The sequence below is a fragment of the Panulirus ornatus genome, chromosome 3 (assembly GCF_036320965.1).
Source record: "Panulirus ornatus isolate Po-2019 chromosome 3, ASM3632096v1, whole genome shotgun sequence".
NCBI classification, from domain to species: Eukaryota; Metazoa; Arthropoda; class Malacostraca; order Decapoda; family Palinuridae; genus Panulirus; species Panulirus ornatus.
The window spans coordinates 67,412,791-67,439,264 of NC_092226.1; the positions used below are offsets into that span (position 1 = coordinate 67,412,791).

The 26,474-nt window shown below is 50.4% G+C and overlaps 1 protein-coding gene across 9 annotated transcripts in view; it reads left to right on the forward strand.

The window, feature by feature from the left end:
* RhoGAP100F (Rho GTPase activating protein at 100F) overlaps positions 1–26,474 on the forward strand; it is a 416,326-nt gene that overhangs the window by 269,904 nt on the left and 119,948 nt on the right. The window contains exon 2 of one of the 9 annotated variants that reach the window (XM_071688762.1): positions 2,145–2,519. The exons of 7 other annotated variants lie outside the window; for them this stretch is intronic. In XM_071688762.1, the coding sequence (XP_071544863.1) occupies positions 2,433–2,519 (87 nt within the window). In that variant the 5' untranslated portion in view covers positions 2,145–2,432. Of the gene's footprint in view, positions 1–2,144; positions 2,520–23,187; positions 25,021–26,474 lie in introns of those variants that run through there. One more of the 9 variants, XM_071688789.1, reaches the window with a different exon arrangement.

A 26,474-nucleotide genomic window follows, 5' to 3' on the forward strand; every position in this document is an offset into this window, starting at 1 on the left:
ACCAAAGGCCAAAGAATGACCTGGTATACTTAAAGTCTTCTCCTGACGGAGGGGCAGACGGTGTTGGCGTCCCAGCGAGGCTATCTTGACCTCGTGTATTTATGTATTCTGTACCTTCTGTGTTGGCTCGGACCGACGTGGAGACTTCACTCTTGTGGTCAGTGAACTCACGAGTGAGACTAAGGGTTTGGGGGTCATGAGCTACGTACTCAGATTGTGAGTCCCGTGGTTCATGAGTACGTCTGTGGTTATGTGTACTCACTGGAGGCCAATGTGGGATGGACAGGTGTCAGTGACATTCAGTGAGGCGGGGCGGGGCATTATGGGGCGGGGGCGGGGGCGGGTCGGGACGAGGCAGTGGGCGGCATCAGTCACACCAGGAATCAATAACAGGTGATTACACGATCATGTTCTGGCGCGCTGTGAATAACCAGGGCCTTGACCCTAACCCTGCCCTTGGGCCCAAGTCTCGTCTCCCGGGGCACCCACGGGCCCTGACCCTAACCCTGCCCTTAGGCCCAGGTCTCGTCTCCCGGGTCTCCCACGGGCCCTAACCCTGCCCTTAGGCCCAGGTCTCGTCTCCCGGGGCTCCCACGGGCCCTGACCCTTACCCTGCCCTTAGGTCCAGGTCTCGCCCCCCGGGGTTCCCACGGGCCCCGATCTTAACCCTGCCCTTGGGCCCAGGTCTAGCCCCCCGGGGCAAGGGGCCAGGGGCCAGGGGTAGCAGTGCTTATCATTCATGTTCCTTCAGGAATTAATGTCATATATTTTTTTCCCCTTTCCTGATCTCGACATCTGAGCTTCACTCTAATTTGTGCCATGAGTGCCAATGTGATTTTCCTCGGTAAACACTGTAAATACAAATAAGAATCTTTTTTTTTTCATCGTTATAATCATACACTTACGATGGGGTTAGAGTGGGGTAGGGGTGGGGGGTAGTGAACGAGGAGGAGCCCCTAGTCAGCCCCTAGACACTGGGTCATGATCAAGGGTAGGGTGTGTGGGGGTGTGGGGGGTGTGTGGGGTTGTGGGGTGTGGTCAACGAGCCCACGGCCCCCTTAGACACACAGGGGTCATGGTCGAGCGCCTTCTATAAGGTGTTGGACGGAATGACTTACTTGTACTTTACCTGAAACTGACCCGCGGGTAAATACGAAGAAAGAAAATGGGAAAACGACTTTACGTTTTTAACTAGTGGTTGGGAATACTCTTCTACTCCGTCCTCATAGTGAAGATCTTTATATAATAATACTTTAAAAAAAAAAGATTTATTTTTGTCTTATTATTGTCTTATCTTTCCTACACATGGCCTTTATGAGAGTCTTGTCACCTCTCTCCCATTATCTCTCTCTCTCTCTCTCTCTCTCCTCTCTCTCTCTCTCTCTCTCTCTCTCTCTCTCTCTCTCTCTCTCTCTCAAACTTGTTTGGCACCCTCACAGGTCCCGCTCTACCTCCCCCCCCCCCCTCTCTCTCTCTCTCTCTCTCTCTCTCTCTCTCTCTCTCTCTCTCCTCCAGACGTTGTTTACACTTGCCTCTCTCCTTTTACCCCTCTCTCACATCCTCAGCCCCCCCCACCCCAAGGTAGCGGGCGGTACGGGGGGGGAGGGCTCTCACTCCACGTCTGTACTCTCACACCTCTTTACCTACGTCACGTCCTGGACGCGTTTTGCACGTACGTTACTCTCTCTATATATATTATATATATATATATATATATATATATATATATATATATATATATATATATATATATATATATATATATAGATAGATAGATAGATAGATAGATAGATAGATAGATAGATAGATAGATATATAGATAGATAGATAGATAGATAGATAGATAGATAGATAGATATAGATATAGATAGATAGATAGATAGATAGATATACAGATATACAAATAATTTGTTTCGTGTTTCGTTCGTGATGTTTCTACTACCACGTCGTCAACACTCCAGTTTCACGAATGAGTCGACGCGTCTGACACGAAACAAGACCACGAAACTCTCTTTACGTACTACACCGACGATAACCTCACGAGAAGCCCCGGCGTTGTAAGCACGTCCGGAGTCCCGGTGCGTCGTGAGTTGTGACGGCAATATAAACACACACGCACGTTTTTCTTTTTTTTGCTTTCGTAGGGCGTGACAGAGACGGCGTGGACGGCGTGCGCGCGTAATGGACAGGAGGTCATCATGTTGTGACGGGTGATTTGCTCAGAGCGACAGGATGGCTCGGAGCCCAGCCTTGTAACGGTGGAGGGCTGTGGGGCGGGAGTCCTGAGCTTCCAGGGCTGCGGGGCAGGAGCCCTGAGCTCCCAGGGCTGCGGGGCGGGAGCCCTGAGCTCCCAGGGCTGCGGGGCGGGAGCCCTGAGCTCCCAGGAGGGGAGCGGAGGAGGGTCGGGCTGTGGGAGTTGTGTACCGCCCAGCATGTGCGACATACGCGGCCTCCCGCACTACCCAGCTTGCGGATGCCTCTTCAACCATGTGGGATCCCCACACAAACCCAAGATCATGGTGAGTCCGGCCTGCAGGAGGGGCCACTTGCTGTCTGGTAAGGCCACACTCTCTGGACTAGGGGGCCTTCTTACTCTCTTATCACAGGGCCACATTGGTCCTGCCTGGGGGGCCTTCTTACTCTCTTATCACAGGGCCACATTGGTCCTGTCTGGGGGGCCTTTTTACTCTCTATCACAGGGCCACATTGGTCCTGCCTGGGGGGCCTTCTTACTCTCTTATCACAGGGCCACATTGGTCCTGTCTGGGGGCCTTCTTACTCTCTTATCACAGGGCCACATTGGTCCTGTCTGGGGGGCCTTCTTACTCTCTATCACAGGGCCACATTGGTCCTGCCTGGGGGGCCTTCTTACTCTCTTATCACAGGGCCACATTGGTCCTGTCTGGGGGGCCTTCTTACTCTCTTATCACAGGGCCACATTGGTCCTGCCTGGGGGGCCTTCTTACTCTCTATCACAGGGCCACATTGGTCCTGTCTGGGGGGCCTTCTTACTCTCTTATCACAGGGCCACATTGGTCCTGCCTGGGGGGCCTTCTTACTCTCTTATCACAGGGCCACATTGGTCCTGCCTGGGGGGCCTTCTTACTCTCTATCACAGGGCCACATTGGTCCTGCCTGGGGGCCTTCTTACTCTCTATCACAGGGCCACATTGGTCCTGCCTGGGGGCCTTCTTCCAGTGTCTAAGTGGGCCATACAATGGTTAAATATATAGTAGGGCTCTTTCTCTTCAGTGTCTAGGGGGGACATGTAGTTTTAATGGGGCTTTCTCAGTGTCTAACAAGGCCATTCAGTATTAGTAGGGTCCTTTCAGTGTATAGCAGGATACATAATGGGGCCCTTTTAAGTGTAAAATATATATATAATTATATATCTATAAACATAATGTAATCATACAGTCCTTTGAAAGTCTAATAGGGCCATCTACTTTAAATAGGGTCTTTACCAGTGTCCAGTAGAGCCAGACAATTCCTATTTGGCTTTCCTCAATTCTAGTACGTCCAAATAGGTCTATTAGTGTCTTTCCAGTGTCTAGGAGGGCCATACAGTTATAACAGAGCCTGTTCAGTGTCTAGGAGGGCCATACAGTTATAACAGAGCCTGTTCAGTGTCTAGGAGGGCCATACAGTTATAACAGAGCCTGTTCAGTGTCTAGGAGGGCCATACAGTTATAACAGAGCCTGTTCAGTGTCTAGGAGGGCCATACAGCTATAACAGAGCCTGTTCAGTGTCTAGGAGGGCAATACAGTTATAACAGAGCCTGTTCAGTGTCTAGGAGGGCTATACAGTTATAGCAGAGCCTGTTCAGTGTCTAGGAGGGCCATACAGTTATAACAGAGCCTGTTCAGTGTCTAGAAGGTCTATACAGTTATAACAGAGCCTGTTCAGTGTCTAGGAGGGCTATACAGTTATAACAGAGCCTGTTCAGTGTCTAGAAGGGCTATACAGTTATAACAGAGCCTGTTCAGTGTCTAGGAGGGCTATACAGTTATAACAGAGCCTGTTCAGTGTCTAGGAGGGCTATACAGTTATAACAGAGCCTGTTCAGTGTCTAGGAGGGCCATACAGCTATATCAGAGCCTTTTTTTTTAGTGTCTAACAAGACCATATACTTTTAACAGAACCTTTTCAGTGTCTAGTAGGGCTATACAGTCTTAGGAGGTCCTTTTCAGTGGCCATATATTTGTAACTGGGCGTTCCCAATGTCCAGTGGGGCCACAAAGTGACTGATAGTGTGTTATCATTGTCTCGTGGGCCAAATAGTCTAATAGGGCCTTTTCAGTGTCTTGTACACATAGTGACCAACAGGGCTTTCTCAATATGTGACAGGGGCACATGTTATCTAACAGGGCCTTCTCAATATATGTTAGGGACACACAGTGAGTGGTAGGGTCACATAGTGTCATTAATGTTCCTTCAGGAGGAGTCTATAGAGCCACACAGTGTAATGCAGTACATACATTGGTCTCTAGGTCTATAGAGTATTGGTCTCTAGGTCTATAGAGTATCAGACAGTGTCATACAGAGCCATGCAGTATCTCATGGAGCCATATTGTATCATGCAGTTACTGCACACTCTCATACACACACACACACACACACACACACACACACACACACACACACACACACACACAGAGTGTTCTGAGGTACTATGCACATTTCCTTCAAGGGCGCACAGTGTTATTCAGCACCACCTAATGTCTTATTGGGTCACTCAGTGTCATGTATTACCTAACAGTTTTTTTTTTGCAGGTGTCATACAAAAGTACTTGTATTCATAGGCCACTCTGGGTTACATCAATGACTTAAGGGGTCACCCAGTCTTGCTCAGACTAAAACCGAACCTCACAGGCCCACATGGTGCTGTGGACTGCGACACAGCGGAACATATAGCCACATAGTGCCTTCCAGTACCACAGCCTCACTTCGTCCCACAGAGTAACACAGGGTCGTCAAGTACCACATAATGTAATACAGAGGCTACAGTATCATCCAGGACCACAGGGTCGTCTAGTCCCACACAGTGTGACATAGAGGGTACAGTAACATCCAATACCACAAGGTTATCTAGTCCCACATAGTGTGATACAGAGGCTACAGTATCATCCAGAGCTACAGGGTCGTCTGGTCCCACTCAGTGTGATATAGAGGCTACAGTACCATGTAATACCACAAGTTTGTCTGGTCCCACACAGTGTGACATAGAGACTACAGTACCATCCAATACCACAAGGTCGTCTGGTCCCACACACTGTGACATAGAGGCTACAGTACCATCCAGAGCCACAGGGTCGTCTGATCCCACACACAATCAGGCATTATTTACGAGGTGTGTCTTGAGTCTACACACTGTCGTACATAGTACTGGTGCTGAGCCAAAGACCACCACACACACACACACACACACACACACACACACACACACAAGGAATATGTCTGTCATTAATGAGTTCAGTAACAGCATTCTGGGTAAAGCAGACGTACTTCGGCCTAGGAGCCATCGCGTCGCCTGGGGAGAAGATATACGAGGAGCCAGTTCCTCCGACAGGAAGTGAGGGTGTGGGTCAGGGGATTTACCTGTGTCAAGACCAGGCGCTGGACAACGGACCCTAACGACGTAATCACCTGGTCAGAAGTGATTGTTCGTGGTGGAATTGATGATCCGGTAGGGGGGGGGGGGGGGGCCGAAGAAAAAAGAAAAAAAAGAGTCGCGTCTCAAGAGGAAAGGTGGTAGAAAATAGCCATTTCTGTCGGAAGTACCAGCGGGAGAAGACCTCATCAGGAGGGACGTCTGGACGAGAGAGAGAGCAGGAGCAGCGACGGGAGGTCTAGTGTATCGACTGGTCCTGGTAAGACCTCTTGTGGGGCATCCAGCGACCATCATACACTGTCCTGTCTGTAGATAAGACGTTCCTTCCTTCTCATTCTGTTTACCTTGTTACAACAGACGAAAAATATATCATCATTATTCCCGGTGGCTGAAGCTGAAGGCCATTCCTCCATGCGTTATGCTGAGAATGGTGTTAAAAAAAGACATTCACAGACATATTTCTGGTCATAGTCTGGCGCTAGCGAGCCAAAAACCATTAAAATATCCTTTTTTCACCAGAGCTGAACATTAATCATTCCACATAATGGAACACCAAACAGTGATATTGAGAGCCCTGGGTATACGCATCAATATTACGCACGTTTTACTCCTCTTGGGTTTGGGAGTTCCTCCTTCATTCATGTGTGTTTGAGTAACCCACTTCTCGTCGGTAGGGAACAGTGATGACCCAATGTCGTACCTCTATCAGGCTAATCCCTGTAGCTTCCTTTCTTCTTTATCATCAGAAGGATGTGTTAAGATACGTTGATTCACGTTGATCAAGAAAGGAAGATAACAAACATCTCTTATACGTGTTCAAGATATTGAAGATCTTCCCTAAAAGCAGAACTGGTGTTCAGCGACATGTATTAGACTTAGTAGAACACCAACAGGTTCACGAGATGTGCCATATATTCCTCTGTCTGTCCTCTGTGAAGGTACCGTCTCACTGGCGTTTCTGACAGAAGTGGCCATGTTCCACCTGCTTCTTCGCTAGGGATTTTCACCAGTTCATCACCCCCCAGCCACGAAGAGCATTCCTCATGACACAACATGTCGTCTGGGTCCGTTGTACGGTACCGTGTTTGACTCAGGTCACCCTTGACTCAGGTCACCCTCGACTCAGGTCACCCTTGACTCAGGTCACCCTCGACTCAGGTCATCCTCGACTCAGGTCACCCTCGACTCAGGTCACCCTCGACTCAGGTCACCCTCGACTCAGGTCACCCTCGACTCAGGTCACCCTCGACTCAGGTCACCCTTGACTCAGGTCACCCTCGACTCAGGTCACCCTTGACTCAGGTCACCTTTGACCAACCGCCACTTCCTCTGCACAGACTGTGTGACCTCTCGTCTCCCTAGGCTGGACAGAGTGGCTCCTAAAGAGATGAGATAAGGAATGCAAACACCCTGAGACCACTGATTCCATTCGAGGAAGAGATCAGAAACCCAGAGATCAGAGTGGTAGGTATAGGCAACAGAAGACTTTATGGAAAAATACTTTATGTGTGACTAAGAAATCGCGATTAATATCAGTCAGTGACTTGAGAGAAGAAAGCATTTGCCAATATTCAAGGTGGAACGCACCAGTGAACAATAAGAAGTGGATTGGTTTCTTAGACTTGAATTCTAATGACTTAAATATGGATTCTAGGACTTTGTTCGTATTCATTTCTGATTCTCTGCTGTCCTTACTTGGCTTTAGGTCACCAGAGATCACTACACTTGAGTCTTCCTCCTCATCCACCTTTTGTAGCTTAACGGGAATTATACTGTAGTTCTTGTATTCGGTTTTACTCCCGATGTGTAAGACTTTGCATTCAACAAAATTTCATTTGCCATGTTTGAGCCCAGCTCCTCGCTTTGTTTACATCAGCCTGCTGCGGTAGGCGTTCAATTTCTAATGTCGATATTCCTATGAGTCCACGGGGAAAATGAAACACGAAAAGTTCCCAAGTGCACTTCGTGTAATAATCACATCATCAGGGGAGACACAAGAGAGAAATATAAGAGTCAGCTGATATACTTGGGAACCTTCCGTGTTTCATTTTCCCCGTGGACTCATAGGAATATCTTGATCACGCGCAAAAATTGTGATCCTTTCCAACATAATGTGGATATATTTCCCAACGTGGTTTCGTGTGCGAATTGTGACATATTACAAATCAGCCTGTTGTGCTAATGTCATGGAATGAATAGGAATGAATGTTGTGCCAATGTCATTGATAGGAATGAAAAAAAACAGAGTCCCAAGGTTGATCCCTGTGGCACACCACTTGTTACGTCTAGCCATTGTAAACCTTGACCGTTCGTTCATCCTACTCTCAATCCATGGCCAGTCCGTCCAATTTCTTGCTACCGAAGCGCACACCTCTCGACTTGTACCCTGTGATGTAACTTTTGTCAGTAACCTTATCGAAGGCACACGAAAGAATCGAAATAGATGACTTCAGCCACTTCACTTTCTCGTCTGTATTTTGAGTAACTCGTAAAAGAAACCAAACAGATTTGTCAGACATGAACGGTTGAGCACGACGGTACGACGGTTGAACACGACGGTACGACGGATGAGCACGACGGTACGACGGTTGAGCACGACGGTACGACGGATGAGCACGATGGTACGACGGTACGACGGTTGAGCACGACGGTACGAAGGTACGACGGTTGAGCACGACGGTACGACGGTTGAGCACGACGGTACGACGGTTGAGCACGATGGTACGACGGTTGAGCACGACGGTACGAAGGTACGACGGTTGAGCACGACGGTACGACGGTACGACGGTTGAGCACGACGGTACGACGGTTGAGCACGATGGTACGACGGTACGACGGTTGAGCACGACGGTACGACGGTTGAGCACGACGGTAAGACGGTTAAGCACGACGGTACGACGGCTGAGCTCAAGGGTCGTACCTCCATGCTCAAGGGTCGTACCTCCATACTCAAGGGTCGTCACGTCCTGCTCGAGGGTCGTCCCGTCGTGCTCGAGGGTCGTCCCGTCGTGCTCGAGGGTCGTCACGTCCTGCTCCAGGGTCGTCCCGTCGTGCTCGAGGGTCGTCACGTCCTGCTCGAGGGTCGTCCCGTCGTGCTCGAGGGTCGTCACGTCCTGCTCGAGGGTCGTCCCGTCGTGCTCGAGGGTCGTCACGTCCTGCTCGAGGGTCGTGCCGTCGTGCTCGGGGGTCGTCACGTCCTGCGCCAGGGTCGTCCCGTCGTGCTCGAGGGTCGTCACGTCCTGCTCCAGGGTCGTGCCGTCGTGCTCGAGGGTCGTCACGTCCTGCTCGAGGGTCGTGCCGTCGTGCTCGAGGGTCGTCACGTCCTGCTTCAGGGATTAACGAAAATGTGGGACGAAATCCCCGAAGAATTCACCCGTGACTTGTTCACATTGGCTGGCGGCGAGGAGCCACCACCACCACCTGCTCGGCCCCTCGCCTTCATCATCAGGATAACTTTGCTCCTCCATCAGTCTGTTCCATTCTTAATCCTTCTCTTACGTCAGCATCTACATACGAGGCCTCCCGGGGCGGGACCCATCTGGCCGAGTTGAGTAAGGGAATGAAGGCGCTGCTTTTGAGGCAATATGCAGATACTATCTATCTATCTATGTATCTATCTATCTGTCTATCTATATATCTATTTATGTATCTATCTATCTATCTATATCAATCTATCTGTCTCTATACATACATACATATATATATATATATATATATATATATATATATATATATATATATATATATATATATATATATATATATATATATATATATATATATTCCTATGAGTCCACGGGGAAAATGAAACACGAAAAGTTGCCAAGTGCACTTTCGTGTAATAATCACGTCATCAGGGGAGACGCAAGAGAGAAATATAACAGTCAGTTGATATACATCGAAGAGACGAAGCTAGGACGCCATTTGGTAAACACGTGTTTACCAAATGGAGTTGCCCGTCATGATCAGGTAGCGCCACGAATGGACGACTTGGGCCTTACAGGTAAAAAAAAACCTCCTTCGCTTTGGTTCCTTCCTCCGCTCGTCTTTAGCGTCTTTTTCCAAAGTGATAATACAAAGATTCGAACCCTGGCGGGGCTGCGCGTGGTTCGTAGTCAGCAACGTTAACCAGTGCGCCACGGGTGCTCACTGATATTCTAGCTAGTGACACGCATATCATACGACGCTTCTTCAGTGGAAATGGCCATAGAAAATAATGTACCATTGGCAGTCTTCATACGTCTGTGACCCGTTCAGAGAGAAGACACTGGGCCATTTATGTTGTAAATGTCTCAGTGAAAGAATGTAGTCGGGTTGGGTGATTCTAGAGGCCACTGTATGCCCTTAAAGTCATAATTGCCCCTAAATGTGATAAGCCATTTTTTTTCACTAATATCTGAGGCCATTTAATGCCAGTGGTGTTGACGATGCCCGAACGATCGTTATGAAGGTAAATGGCCCCGGGAGTCACTGATGGATAATTTCCCGACGACACGATAGGGAGAGCCATTTTCTTCTCTCTCCCGCCAAACCTGTTTGTCGCTGATTGGATGAAGGAACCTGTTGGTGGCCCTCATGTGTCTACGCTTACCATCATGTTTTACGGCAGGTCGTAAGGGCCAGAGTGGCGTGTTATGCAGGAAGGTCCTTAAGGAAGCAAGTTAGTGCTTAACGCATGGAGTACGATGACTTAAACCCTTGGGTACGATGACTTAAAACACCTGGAGTATGATGACTTAAACCCTTGGGTACGATGACTTAAAACACCTGGAGTACGATGACTTAAATCCTTGGGTACGATGACTTAAAACACCTGGAGTACGATGACTTAAACCCTTGGGCACGATGACTTAAAACACCTGGAGTACGATGACTTAAACACTTGGGTACGGTGACTTAAACACCTGGAGTACGATGACTTAAACACCTGGAGTACGATGACTTAAACCCTTGGGTACGATGACTTAAAACACTGGGAGTACGATGACTTAAACTCTTGGGTACGATGACTTAAAACACCGGGAGTACGATGACTTAAACCCTTGGGTACGATGAATTAAAACACCTGGAGGACGATGACTTAAATTCCTAAGTACGCTGACTTAAACTCTCGAGCATCTTGGCAGTTACTGACTTGTGGGCTTAGCATTATCATCCCACAACCTGGCCACTTTTAATGGAGAGAGAGAGAGAGAGAGAGAGAGAGAGAGAGAGAGAGAGAGAGAGACGTCGAAGAGTTCGATTTTCGGCAGTATTATTCTTTCTGTGGCTTACCACTTTCTTCGAAATGATGATAGATAAAAAAAAAAAAAAAACCCAAGATCAACCTGTAGGTTTGACTGTCACAGGTTTTTTCTTTATATATATAATATTGTCGCCAGGGATTCCCTTCCCAAGCTGTCAAAATCCGACGAAAAATTTGCCAGGATCCAATACATTTGGAGGGCGGGCGGCCATTGCTGTCGAGGCGAGGCGGGCGGGAGCGTCGCCGTTACCATGGTGATGGGGACGTAAAGCTCCGGGGTGTTGGGGTTGGGGGGGACACCCAGGCAGCCGGGTCCCTGTGAGTCGCGGGAATTTCTAGCCCAGGTCTGTGTGATGATTGATGTTTTACGATCACATGTTCTACACTCACACACACACACAGAGACACACATGCAGATAATAAATAGATGAATAGATACTTTAATTATATATATAACTCCACAGTGCCATCTATAATTCAATCAACACATACATACATACATACCCCCTCCACTTTCCCCTCCAAATATACTCCTCAGCTGAAATACCTGACCAGCAGCAGACCCTACACTTCCCTCTGCGAAACTGTCACAGCTCACCATCATCCCACGGGACACAACAATCACGTCCAGGAACCCTCGCGAGGTGTGCTACTCATAAACCACCTGTATCATCTCAGTATCCTTAACCTGTTCCACATGCCCATCTAACCTCCAGCAGCCGACCTCGCTTGATCTTGCCTTCTGCATATCAGCACGACACACAAGAACCACCTGATGCTGTCCTCTAACCACCTGCCCATCTTGAGAACACTAGCTGGTCCAGCCCAAACCTATAAGACCACCGAAAAAGACTCACAAAAGCCACAGAGAAGAAGACTGGCCAACCTTCACTCACAGTACATAGAGGCAAAGCTCCACACATTCATCATAGGTGATATATATTTTTCCCCAGTCCTAGATCATGCAGTCTCACACTTCGTCAACATCGCCAACCAAGACAGCAATATTCACATTTCACAAGTATTTTGAAAGGAATATATCCCCTATTTCTCCCCATAAGTTCTAAAGCTCATAGAGTAAAGAAGCCAGCTCGTTCCCAAACTCTGGATAACACCATCATTAGCCTAATCACTGAAATTTGGCTCTCCTTCCTCGACACAATGGATCACCAGACCCACAACTCCATACTCTTTGGAAAACTGATCCACAACATACTCATACAGATCATCCCCTTCAAACCAACACAAAATGGCTTCAAACCCAACCACTCCATCACCATGCCACACGCTCACCTCGCAAGACACATCCTAGATGGTTTTACAGCCCCCTTCCCGCACAGTACCAGTGGCAATAGATATCAACAATACATTTGACACTGTACCCTGACATATCCTCATACAAAGGATACTTGACGCATTCCTTCACAACAATGACGAATCGTTGGTGGCCAATTTTATAAACGGGCCGCCTTGGCAGAGTCATTCACAATGGTTTCAACTCTAAAACGCTTAAACTCTATACAATGGAGTTCCCCAAGGAGCAATTCTTTCTCCAACGCCCTTCAGTCTCCCTGTACATGAACTTCTCTTACCTCCAACAAACCATATCAAAGTCTTCTCACACACAGACAACCTTACAATCACCTCACAACACCCTGACACCGCAGTAACAGCAAAGATGTACGATTACATTACACAAGTGGAACATTAGCGGATTCAGTTCAGGTTATCTACATCTCCACAGAAGACTTCAGTCGTTCTCTAAGCCCCAGGCGTACCCGAAGCCAAAACACACCCTCTAGTCTTTCACACATTCCCACAACTCCTCCTTCAGCAGAAGTGCTACCCCCTTCCTTAGCTCTCTCCCGCCCTCGCACTAACAATTGACTTTACTCTTGAGACATTCCCAAATTATTCTTCCTCCTTGCCCTTGAGATCTGTCTTACTCAGAGACAGAACATCCACGTTCCTCTCATCAAATATCTCACATCTTAACCTCAGTTTACAGAACGTGTGACGGTAGTTCAGGTCTCTAGTGCGGTTTCCACTGTGCGACAGTGGCTCAGGTCATAACAGTGGTTTCTATAACGTCCCTTTGGTTTCAGGTTTCCACCATGGTTTCCATGTTGAGTCGGCCAGGCCTCACTGGCCGTTGTCTAGGGCCATCAGATGTCGTCCAAGGTCTCTTAGCTCAGGGGCTGGATAGTGTCGCCCAGGGCCGCTAGTTGTCGTCCAGGGACACTAGGTGTCGTTCACAGGAACTAGGTGTCGTCTAGGGCAGCTAAGCGTCATCAAGGGCCACTAGGTGTCATCCAGGCAACAAGGAGTCGTCTGGGAACACTATGTGTCATCCAGGGCCAATAGGTGCCATCCAGGGACATAAGGTGTCGTCCAGGGCCACTAAGTGTCATCCAGGGCCACTAAGTGTCATCCAGGGCCACTTTGTATCTTTATGGGCTAGTGTGTCATACAGAGGAGCCACAACTTATACCTCAAGGGTTCCACAGAGAGGCAACCTGTACCCCAGGAGCCCCACAGAGAGGCAACCTGTACCCCAGGAGCCCCACAGAGAGGCAACCTGTACCCCAGGAGCCCCACAGAGAGGCAACCTGTACCCCAGGGACTCCTCCGAGAGGCAACGTGTACTTAAGGGACCCCCAGAGAGGCAACCTGTACCCCAGGAGCCCCACAGAGAGGCAATCTGTACCCCAGGGACTCCTCCAAGAGGCAGCGTGGACTTAAGGGACCCCCAGAGAGGCAACCTGTAACCCAGGAGATCCACAGAGAGGCAATCTGTACCCCCAGGGACTCCTCCGAGAGGCAACGTGTACTTAAAGGAACCCCTAGAGAGGCAACCTGTACCCCAGGAGCCCCCCAGAGAGGCAACCTGTACCCCAGGAGCCACACGGAGCCTCATCCCGTATCCCAGGAGGTCCACGGACACAGGCCCTGTACTCTAAGGCCTTCGGGGAGTCCCAGCCTGTTTGCTAGGGGCCCACAACACCCAGGTCGTCCTACTGTATCCAAAAGGCATCACAGGACACCAACCTCTACCCATAGGGAACCCTTACAGAACCCCAGCGTGTACCCAAGGGCCCCCACACAGGCCCCCCCCCTAGCCTGTACCTAAGGGCCCCCAGAAAGCCCCAGCCTGTACCCAAGGGCCTCCAAAGGCCCCCCAAGCCTGTACAAAAGAGAGCTCCACAGAGCTCCATCCTGTACCCAAGGGCCCCCAAAGGCCCCCCAAGCCTGTACACAAGAGAGCTCCACAGAACCCCATCCTGTACCCAAGGGCCCCCAAAGGCCCCCCAAGCCTGTACCCAAGAAAGCTCCACAGTGCCCCATCCTGTACCCAAGGGGGCCCCTAAAGGCCTCCCCACCCCAAAAACCTGTACCAAAGGGACCCCACGGGTTCCCCCACCTTGTACCTTGAGGGTCCCCACACCAGACTGCAGGAGGGTCCGGTTACTTCCAATTAAAGCTCATTATCTCTGGCCCTTCCTCCTCCTCCTCCTTGGCCTCTCAGGCACCCCAAGAATTTTCTCAATGATTGATATTGAAGAATGTGGTGACAACGACGTGCCCTCCGTGTGTGTGTGTGTGTGCGTGTGTGTGTGTGTGTGTGTGTGTGTGTGTGTGTGTGTGTGTGTGGGGCGACGACGGGGAGATTATGACCTGGGAGGGATGGCAGTAGGGGTGAGAGAGTCACAGCAGGTCACCACCCACCACCAGGCTATGCAGGAGCAAGCGGGTTCACCTTGTCTTGACACTGGCTTTGTGGTAAGCCAGTGAGAGATGGTGGTGATTGTGGTGATTGCGGTGTGTGTGTGTGTGTGGGGGGGGGGATGGGGGGAAGGAAAGGGGAGGGAGGGGCTGTGGTGCTTTGGGTATTGGTTGCCTGTTCGTGTGTTTTCTTGTGGTGGTCGGGGTGGTGTGGTAGGGAAGGTATCGTGGTTGTCTGTGGTGTGGTAGGGAAGCTATTGTGGTTGTCTGTGGTGTGGTAGGGAAGCTATTGTGGTTGTCTGTGGTGTGGTAGGGAAGCTATCGTGGTTGTCTGTGGTGTGGTAGGGAAGCTATCGTGGTTGTCTGTGGTGTGGTAGGGAAGCTATCGTGGTTGTCTGTGGTGTGGTAGGGAAGCTATCGTGGTTGTCTGTGGTGTGGTAGGGAAGCTATCGTGGTTGTCTGTGGGTGGTAGGGGGGGTTGGGAAGCTATCGTGGTTGTCTGTGGTGTGGTAGGGAAGCTATCGTGGTTGTCTGTGGTGTGGTAGGGAAGCTATCGTGGTTGTCTGTGGTGTGGTAGGGAAGCTATCGTGGTTGTCTGTGGTGTGGTAGGGAAGCTATCGTGGTTGTCTGTGGGGTGGTAGGGAAGGTATCGTGGTTATTGATGTGGTAGGGAAGCTATGGTTGTTAGCGTGGTAGGGAATCTATGGTTGTTAGTGTGGCAGGGAAGCTACTGTGGTTGATAGTATGGTAGGAAAGTCATGGTTGATAAGTGTGGTAGGGAAGCTCCTATGGTTGATAGTATGGTAGGAAAGCCATGGTTGATAAGTGTGGTAGGGAAGCCATGGTTGATAGTGTGGTAGGAAAGCCATGGTTGATAGTGTGGTAGGGAAGCCATAGTTGATAGTGTGGTAGGGAAGCCACGGTTGATAGTATGGTAGGAAAGCCATGGTTGATAAGTGTGGTAGGGAAGCTACTGTGGTTGATAGTGTGGTAGGGAAGCCATAGTTGATAGTGTGGTAGGGAAGCCATGGTTGATAGTGTGGTAGGGAAGCTCCTATGGTTGTCGCTGTTGTAGTGAAAGTTGTGAGTGACGCTCTGCTGGTGAGGGTGTGGAGAGAACCTAACAGGAAAGCAGGGCATCATCTGCATACCAAAGCTGGGGTAAACTCCCGCACTGGTTTCGCCATAGTTTAAGAGAGGAGGAGGAGCTGGAGGAGGAGGAGGAGGAGGAGGAGGAGGAGGAGGAGGAGGAGGAGAGGAGCAGGAGGAGGAGCAGGAGGAGGAGGAGCTATAACCTCGTTATGTATGGCTCGGTGACACACGGTGATGTGCCTCAGGCGACACCATACAGTGACCAGGCTCCTTTATGATCTTCGGTGCTTCGTCTCTCTCTCTCTCTCTCTCTCTCTCTCTCTCTCTCTCTCTCTCTCTCTCTCTCTCTCTCTCTCTCTCTTTCCCCCCTGCCTTTAAGCCCCGGTCGTCATAATTAACCCCCCCCCCCTATTTTTCGCCTCACGTTTCCGAAGCTTTTCCGACAAAGATTTCATCTTTTGACAATTTCCATCTCGCCGTAGTCGTTCCGTGGGACGTGGGCGCTAACAACACACCTCCTCACATGATCAATGTAGATCTCCTTACCATTAAGACAGTAGCAGCCCTTTTCATGGTAAGAGTAATCACACCTTCATTATCACCCTGTTAATGAAGGCGTGTACCCTGACTCCTCTCTCTCTCTCTCTCTCTCTCTCTCTCTTCTCTACCTAACTTCGCCTTTCTGATAAGATGCGAATCAAAAAAGAAAATAAAATAAAAGAAGAAGAAGGATTTTTATCCTCTTTCCGTAGGGCGAATTAAAAGAAAAAAGACAGAAAAAAGGATCTTCTAAGACACTATTGTCACCTGATGATCACCAGAGTAACACACCCATCACCACAACCACCCGTCGTCCCATCACCACCACCATCACCATCACCACCACCATCGTCCCATCACCATCACCATCACCACCATCACCACCATCGTCCCATCTCCTTCCTCCTGGGGAACCCAATCTACCTCCATACACACATTTTAATATCGCTAAAAACCTTTTTGTACATACCTAACCTTCTTTCCCTTCCCTTCCTCTCTCTCACTCCTGCCTGGGGGTGGTAACGGGGCATTGTCCTCCAGGGGTCTACTACTGGCGGGAGAGCGTCCTGCCTTCTGTACGACACACGGGTAAATAGGAGAGCTATAGTGGCTAATAGCTCATAGCTGTAGTGGCCATACCTTGACCGCTGCCATATACTCGGTGTGTGTTAGGCTTGAGGGTCTAAAGGGAGCGAGTGTTTATTGTGGGGTGAGAAGGTCATGAGGTTATAGATATGACAGAATTATATCCATATATATATATGATACACATACGTCTGGCAGGGCAGTTGAGGGCCGGAGAAATGATACGTGCCTTCTGTCGATCATTTGGTTGAAACTCTCGTACGTCACCGATCACGGAAGAAGTTTGGATGGGGACGCCTTCAGGTCGATCCGACCTTTTTCCATTACACTGAGTAACCATTGATCATACTTTTATTGTATATAAGAAATACTTGGGTGAATATATTGACCCTAATGCAAATTAATCTAAAAGCTGTCTAGGGTTTTGCAGCGCCCCGGCTGTGACCTGTTTACACGCCATATCTTCTTACACCCTCTACAAGCCATTGTCTTCGGCGTACCTTCATATGTCTCCGTAATGAAGCCGGTCTGATTCCCCTCTGAAAAGAGAGAAAATTATGCAAGAAACCATTTTTGTTTCTCAACCACCTTTTCAGTCTCCACCTTCCCATTCCATCTCCCACCCCCCCCCACACAGTCTCCCATCTGCTCGTACACTCTCGTAATTGCCGCCCATTTTACATAAGGCCACATCGTGATCCATGAGGTTTGATGATACCTCACAACTTTTCCCCACTTAAACAACCCTCCCTACAACCCTCCCTCCACCGGGGACCAGTCTAGACCTTCACCTCTCTTGCGCCAATTTTTGGTTGCCTCTTTCTTGCCCCCTCCCCCTCCCCGTTCTCCTCGGTGCTCTCATGGTCGGTTCTCAAGACATAAACCAACCTAATGTTTGAACCTAGATGCTCTTCTTGCCATTCTTCCTCTGCTTGTATAGACTATTCTAATTTTCCCTCCCTTCGTTTCCACGCTGTCTTCCCTTTCTTCTTTTCTACATAACGTCTTTGAAAGTATAGGATATATGGCTGGAATTAGATGTGTATAGCCTATTGCGTGGCACATGGTCAATCCAATACGTCCGTACGTCCGGTGCAATCTTCCCTCAACATATACAGCACCCAGTTGTACGCAACGGGTGTACAAACCTCTCCCTCATCTAAACCAATTCATAACCGAACACCAACCCTCCAAAGCAGAAATATAAGACTCATCCCCGCCTCACTCTTTAGCATCCTAAACCATAAAACCTTCCTACTTCTAACAAACACAACAGGGACAAAACATATTCACACCGCAGTGCCTCGGCGAGCAATCTTAAACTCCACTCCCACCAGACAAATACCCATCTAAAAACCCACATTCTCTTAGACATGTACGGGTTACACTTTCTCGTCTGCGCTCGAGCCAACACAACGTTTAACACTCCAACACTACAAACATCGATGCAGCATATCACAGGATCCCACGATGCCAAGAAATCAATATACCACACTGTGAGATACAGACCACTTACTCCCTCAGTGTCCCTGTGTGCATCACCACAAGACAAACACACACACCATTACGACGCTGCTTGACCTGCGGTCCAGGCAGACCAGTTTCTATGAGCGGGTCCTGGTGTTTTACCCACGACCTCTTTATACAGGCTCTTGGAGTCAAAGGCTGCGCTACTTCCAGTAGCAGGGAAATGTGTACTCGTTTGGAGAGAGAATAATTTCTTTGACGAGATTGTACCCAAGTGATACAGACAAGCCATAATGACTTTTCAATCTTGCAGGCGGAGCCCGGTAACACACACACACACACACACACACACACACACACATATGGAAATCATATATATTCATATCAGGCTTTTTGGAATAATTTATTGAACACAAAGTTCAATAGACAGGGCCTCATGAGTGTAATCCCCTTCTACCTCTCTGTAGAGCCCAAATATTTGATCACACAAACACCATTATTGATATATAGATCCTGTCACCTTACGACCCTCTTGTAGGGTTCCTGCAGCTTCTGGTCTGAGCTTCGTACAGACACAGGCTCTCCTGAAGGGGTGGGCGAAAGAAGCGCCCTCGAAGACGACGTGGTTCTCCTCCTTTTTCCTTCGCTGAGGATTTCACAATCCTCGTCAGCGGCAGCGACGCCTGGCGGGCGGAGTCCGATGTGTTAAGAGAGTCCCGAGTCAAAACGGTGCAGCTGATCCTCAGAACTGAGGACAGATGCACTGCTATCATGGCGACCATTTGCTGACGAGACATCAGTCCACGCGATGTGATGGCTGAATATATATATATAACATGTTGGTCCACTGTGGCGGGAGGGGGTATATGTTGTAGATGTGTGAACACCTCAGTTATCCACCGTCCCTTACCCTGGTTAAGTTAATCTAAGCAGATGTGATCTGGTGAAGGTATAACCTCTCCAGGCCTGGGTTCATGGGGCAAAGTAGGGGTTTATGGTCTGGGCGGGCAGGGTGCACGGTACAGATGCCTCACATGTAGGGTCATGGTGGTCTGGGTAGGGTGCATGGTAGTACAGATGCCTGGGTCATGGTAGTCTGGGTAGAGTGCATGGTAGTACAGATGCCTGGGTCATGGTGGTCTGGGTAGAGTGCATGGTAGCACAGATGCCTGGATCATGGTGGTCTAGGCGGGGGTGTGCATGGTACTACAGATGCCTCACCCGTGGGCGTGGTGCATGGTAGTACAGATGCCTCACCCGTGAGGCGTGGTGCATGGTAGTGCAGATGCCTGGGTCGCCATGTGGCGTTGAGGTGGATGTGTCACGTCGCTTAGGTCTACCGATGTCCAGCGTGACAGAGTCGAACTTGTGACCAATAGGTAAGACTGGGGTGAGGTTGGGGTAGGGCAGGGATTCCTCCTCTAACATGGACATAGGTACAGATAATCAGCTTAATTTCGACCCACAAAGTCTCACGAAATTTCAGTCGTCGCTCAGAAAATCGCCCGACTGACACTTCGAAGTTAGAAGTGGACGCACAGGTGTGTGTGTGTGTGTAATTAATCTCCTCATTTACGAACCTCATATGAGGATGTATGAGTGAAATTAAGCGAGTTTGGACAGAGGCCCCATCACGCCATAACTTAAGACGGGAATTCAGAAACTGCAAGTCAGAGGAGACTCCTTATACATGGCTATAATGTCGCATGCACAACGTGGCCTCCATATGAGGACCGACGCTGTTGGGGTGACCCCGATCCTGAAGGGCTGGTGGCTTGGAATGTTCTTGCCCTCGAAAAGTATGGGCGCTTAATGAGTCGTATAACGAGCGGCGATGACCAAGGAGACGAGTGATTTCATCACGTCTGTTCCAAAATCAAATTTTTCAGCCTCAAAGCTTGCGGTCTGGATCTGTAATATTATAGACCGCTTGGTGGAGGGGGTAAGGTCTTCACAGATGGGTGGAAGAGGGGGTAAGGTCTTCACAGATCGGTGGAGGAGGGGGTAGTCCTCACAGATGGGTGGAGGAGGGGGGTAAGGTCTTCACAGATGGGTGGAGGAGGGTAAGGTCTTCACAGATGGGTGGAGGAGGGGGGTAAGGTCTTCACAGATGGGTGGAGGAGGAGGGTAAGGTCTTCACAGATGGGTGGAGGAGGAGGGGGTAAGGTTTTCACAGATGGGTGGAGTCTTTACAGATGGGTGGAGGAGGGGGGTAAGGTCTTCACAGATGGGTGGAGGAGGAGGGTAAGGTCTTCACAGATGGGTGGAGGAGGGCGGTAAAGTCTTCACAGATGGGTGGAGGAGGAGGGTAAGGTCTTCACAGATGGGTGGAGGAGGAGGGTAAGGTCTTCACAGACCGCTTGGAGGAGGGGGTAAGGTCTTCACAGATGGGTGGAGGAGGAGGAGGGTAAGGTCTTCACAGATGGGTGGAGGAGGAGGAGGGTAAGGTCTTCACAGATGGGTGGAGGAGGAGGGTAAGGTCTTCACAGATGGGTGGAGGAGGAGGGTAAGGTCTTCACAGATGGGTGGAGGAGGAGGGTAAGGTCTTCACAGATGGGTGGAGGAGGAGGAGGGTAAGGTCTTCACAGATGGGTGGAGGAGGAGGAGGGTAAGGTCTTCACAGATGGGTGGAGGAGGAGGGTAAGGTCATCACAGATGGGTGGAGGAGGAGGAGGTAAGGTCTTCACAGATGGGTGGAGGAGGAGGAGGTAAGGTCTTCACAGATGGGTGGAGGAGGAGGAGGGTAAGGTCTTCACAGATGGGTGGAGGAGGAGGGGTAAGGTCTTCACAGATGGGTGGAGGAGGAGGGGGTAAGGTCTTCACAGATGGTTGGAGGAGGGGGTAAGGTCTTCACAGATGGGTGGAGGAGGAGGGTAAGGTCTTCACAGATGGGTGGAGGAGGAGGAGGGTAAGGTCTTCACAGATGGTTGGAGGAGGAGGGTAAGGTCTTCACAGATGGGTGGAGGAGGAGGAGGGTAAGGTCTTCACAGATGGGTGGAGGAGAAGGAGGGTAAGGTCTTCACAGATGGGTGGAGGAGGAGGAGGGTAAGGTCTTCACAGATGGGTGGAGGAGGAGGAGGGTAAGGTCTTCACAGATGGGTGGAGGAGGAGGAGGGTAAGGTCTTCACAGATGGTTGGAGGAGGAGGGTAAGGTCTTCACAGATGGTTGGAGGAGGGGGGTAAGGTCTTCACAGATGGGTGGAGGAGGAGGGTAAGGTCTTCACAGATGGGTGGAGGAGGAGGAGGGTAAGGTCTTCACAGATGGTTGGAGGAGGAGGGTAAGGTCTTCACAGATGGTTGGAGGAGGATGGTAAGGTCTTCACAGATGGGTGGAGGAGGAGGGTAAGGTCTTCACAGATGGTTGGAGGAGGGGGGTAAAGTCTTCACAGATGGTTGGAGGAGGAGGGTAAGGTCTTCACAGATGGGTGGAGGGGTCCAGTTATCGAATGAGGGTATTGTTTGATTCCCCTATCAAAATCGCCCGTCCCGTGCAACGTGGCTGTTACAGCACCGACGTGGCAAACAACCTCGTACAGACAGACAGGCGATGGTAAACAGACTCAAAAAAAAAAGTCTATTTTTTTTCTATCTTTTTCTCTCCCGAGTCAGGACTCCCCCCCCCTCCCCCCAAAAAAAATAGAGAGAAAAAAAAAGATGAGCATCGGATCGTGCAAGACGCCGATCGTAAACAAGAGTCAACTACCAAGTCGATGTGATTAGCATTGTCTCTCAGACCGAGGCTGAGCTTAGGGAGGGGAGGGAGTGAGGGGTGAGGGTGGGGTGAGTGGAGGAGGAGGAGGAGGGGTAGGTACGTTGGTAGGGAGGGAGGGAGGGATGGAAGGGGAGGGGTGATTCCTGACGCCGCCTGGAGAGAGAGAGAGAGAGAGAGAGAGAGAGAGAGAGAGAGAGAGAGAGAGAGAGAGAGACATCTCAACAGCGGCAGCAGCAGCATCATCATCTGGAGCGGTGGTCCATAGCTCTCTCTCTCTCTCTCTCTCTCTCTCTCTCTCTCTCTCTCTCTCTCTCTCTCTCTCTCTCCCCTCCTCGGTGCAAGGTGGGGTGGGGGGATGGGTGTTTGGCTACGGTTCTTCTTATGTTGACTACGACGACAATGATGCCGTAGGCGTGTACAACTGGGTGAACCATAATTGTGGAAGTTCATCCACCATTTGGTGGACGAGGAGAGAGAGAGACACACACACACACACACACACTCCACTTGGGGAAGGGGGATAACAATCATGGTGGTGGATGATGATGAGGGAGCTGAGAGAGAGAGAGGATGCTACATATGGCGACGTGATCATCATCCCACACGGGATAAGCGACGCGTCGTGGTAAAACACAAGCAGACACACACACGACCATTGGTAGCAAGAGGGAAAAGCCGTGTGTGTGTGTGTGTGTGTGTGTGTGTGTGCCGTGCAAGATGGCCCGGCGCTCTCGAGTTACTCTAGCGAGAGTTTTCGAGAACTCTGATACCATAGGGGAGAGAGAGAGAGAGAGAGAGAGAGAGAGAGAGAGAGAGAGAGAGTTCTCCAGGTTGACGCCAGGCACACACACACACACGCACACATACACACACACACACCCCGACTCACCGTGTCCACGCTACCAACACCGGCGATGGATCAGGCATGTAGGTCACACGCTCTGTAGGGGACAGCATGTCAGCGATCAAGAGGAGAGAGAGAGAGAGAGAGAGAGATAGAGAGACGAGAGGAGAGAGAGAGAGAGAGAGAGAAATTGTGGGCTAGACAGGAGGCAGACGGTGTGTCTGGCTGGGAATGAAAATAGCCTCGAACAAAGACATATTCCGGGGATTCTGTGAGGGAGGAGGGTAAGCTGTGGTCGGCATGAAGCTGTAGAAGGCTGGGCATCGGTTTCAGGCTGGGTGGGTGGGTGGGTGAAGGAGGAGACCAGAGGAGGAGGAGGACGGGTGGGGTGGTGTGTCGTCCGGTAGGGAGTGTGGGGAGAGTCTTAGCTCCTCCCTGGCGAAAGATGTTTAAAGTAGAGTGCCAGAGTTGAGGTCTCGGAGCGGCGGCGGCAGTGACCAGCGCGGGGTGGCGGCGTGAGGCTGTGGTGGTACCGGCGGAGGGCAGACGAGCGGCGGATGCGCGGTCTGGCAACATGGGGCGCGGTAGGGGGGCTCAGCTGAGTCACTGGGAAATACCAAGTAGGGGCGCCGCTCTCACTCAACCCCGAGGTCGTCTCGCCACACGCCGCTGCTGCTCTTCTTCAGCTCTTCCTCTTCTTCTTGCTTCCTCCTGATCACAGCGTGGTGCAGCAGCAGCAGCAGCAGCAGCAGCAACACACACACACACACACACACACACACACCCCGCCCGGACACTAGGGGAGGTGGAAGCTGCGGGTACAGCCAGCCACCAGCTTTGTGTGAGGCCCAGCTCACAGCTGACACGCCCCTCTCTCTCTCTCTCACTCTCACTCTCTCCCTCTCACTAGCACTGCCGCCACGGCCGCCGCTCGGCCACTCTCACCCACACTACGCCAAATTATCCGCCGTGTATGTGCCAAGTGGACTTTATTCACGTAGCGAAGGACCCATGGAGAGTTGTTAGGTATGTGTGAGGATGCTTCAGGGAGCTGTTCGTCTTGCGAAGCTGGCGGCGGCGGCGACGGTACACATGGGCGTTGAACCCGGTCCCGGCTCCGGGGGCGCCACGGTCGCCCCGGCACACCGGGGACAACCCGACGGAGCAACACGTGATGTGGAGTGCTGCGAGAACCAGTATTTACACACAGTGGAAGTGGAGTGGGGAATGTAGACGGTGAACGACTCCAGTGGTGATCTACATGTGTCATCAACAGTCCCGGCAGAGAGTGGTGGGCCCCTTGCTCGTGTAGTGTGTCTCGGGGACGTGCTGGGGTTGGATCGGTGGAAGGTGTTGCCCACAAGTTGTTGGTGGGGTGTTCGTCACCACCTCCGCCAACCTGGGCAACTGATGGCCGGTGGAGAGTGTGGCTTGTGGTAACGATGCGATGAGCAGGGCGGTGACACACCATGGTGAGGGCGAACCAGTGGCTCTTGCCAGCAACAGTGACGTGGCAGTGTCGTCTCCGACAGTGACCTGTGACACGATGTGATGGTGTTATTGGGAACATCCGTGAGTTGCTATATTAGTCTATAGTCTTCGAAGTTATTAATACTTTCGCCAGAAACTCAGAGGACCCAGTGACTTCGGTGAGGTTAGTGCGGGACGGGAGCCTCCACCACTTGAGCCTCCACCCTCCTGTCATGTCCACCTCCACCTCCACCTTCTGCCTTAACCTCCAATCCACGTTCCACCTCTTGACTGGATTTCCACCCCCTCTTGACATGGCCATGTGGGATCTCCTGCCATTATGACATGCGGAGGAACTAGGGTCGAACTGAAGGTAAAAGAGAGTGCTCTTGAGACTGTCGAAGTAGGTGTAATCTTCTGACGAAGGTGGTCGGTGATGGTAGGAACCTATAGCCAAGTGCTTGGAGGAACTCCCAGAAGGCCGTGGTGGAGGTGGCCAGGACTCGCCATGCATCAGACAGCAACAAATGGCACATCATCACTACCACCCATGCACACCTGCAGCATCCCTCTAGCTCATCCAGGGCACGCCTGGACCACCACTCCATGAACTGAGCACCACACACACTGGCTACCAGGCAGCTCATGGTGGACTAAATGCCGGAGGTGATAAGACAAGGGTGTAATGGCCTGTTTTCCCTTCATGTGTCGCCCGGAAGTCTTAGACGAGGTAGGTTGCTCAGACTTTCCCCTTAACCCCCCCCCCCCAACCCCCAACACCCCCCAGCTTCCTCCCTTTCTTGACCTCCCCCTCCGCCCTCCTCCTCCTTCCTCCTCCTCCTCCTTTCCCCCTTCTCCGGACCAAAGGGGGTGACATAGCCGCGTCTTACCGAAGGATTCACAACCTGTCGGAAAAACCATCTCCCCGTCTCCTTACGTATTCAGATCACATCATTATATATATATATATATATATATATATATATATATATATATATATATATATATATATATATATATATATTTCCCCCACGTTCCTTCAGCCCTTGCCATCCTGTACCTTGAAATACAAAAGACGATTTGAGGTGACTGCATGTTGTGTACAATTTCATGAATGATACACCAGCCAAACTCCCAAGATCCTTTGATGATAAATTATATAGATTATCTTCTTTTTTTTTCATCTGCTTGTATGGCTTTTGAAGAATCTTGTATATGGCTTTTGAAGAGTCTAATCCCCCCTTTGATTCTTTTATTCGTGAGTCGACTAGAGAGACACTGGTAGACTAATGAAGGAATTATGTTGTGTACAAACCCCCTTGTGCTGTGTGTGTGTGTGTGTATAGAGCACAGACACACACACACACACACACACTCACTCGCTTACGAGCCTTGAGGGGTGACCAAGGGGGGAAGATTAAAGTATACTCACTCTCTCGAGACAATCTGAGTGCGTCCCTTGGGTCTGAAATCTGACGTAGCAGACCCCTTTGGTTTCGGACCAGCCAAGGTGTGGGAACCTGTGGCGGAGGATTACATGCTGCTGCTGCTGCTGCTGCTCTCTCTCTCTCTCTCTCTCTCTCTCTCTCTCTCTCTCTCTCTCTCTCTCTCTCTCTCTCTCTCTCTCTCTCTTCAGGATCAGGTACAATCTAGCTATCTGAAGAGTAGTAATCCCCGTCTTTGGATCATGTGGGTTTCGTGTCTACGAGAAATCCTGTGTTACGGGGTCTTTTAAGGAAATCTCCAAAGGGGACAAATCCCGTCTCTGGGGCATGTCGACTCGTGCGTGTCTACAAGGAAACCTATTCAGGACCTTTTAAAAGAAATCTCCAGTGGAGTAATCCCATCTCTGGATCATGTAGATTCGGGGGTCTACAAGAGATGATCTACAAGGTCCCCTTTTGGGAACGGATCTCAGCCGGAGGGATCCCGTCTCGGGGGTATGTGGGCTTCGTGTCTACAAGGAGAGAACAACATCCCCTTTAAAGAAAACCTCCAGCTGGAGTAAACCCTTATCTTTTGGCCTACGTAGATTCGACACCAGCACCCCACACCGGCCGTAGGAGAAGCTGTCGGTGATGTAGCGATGCCTCGTTCGGGAGCGAGCCTGGAAACCCCGCGTATAGGTACTAAACACCCGAGCGAAGAATAGGGTCCCGAATTCTTAAAGAAAAACCAAATCTT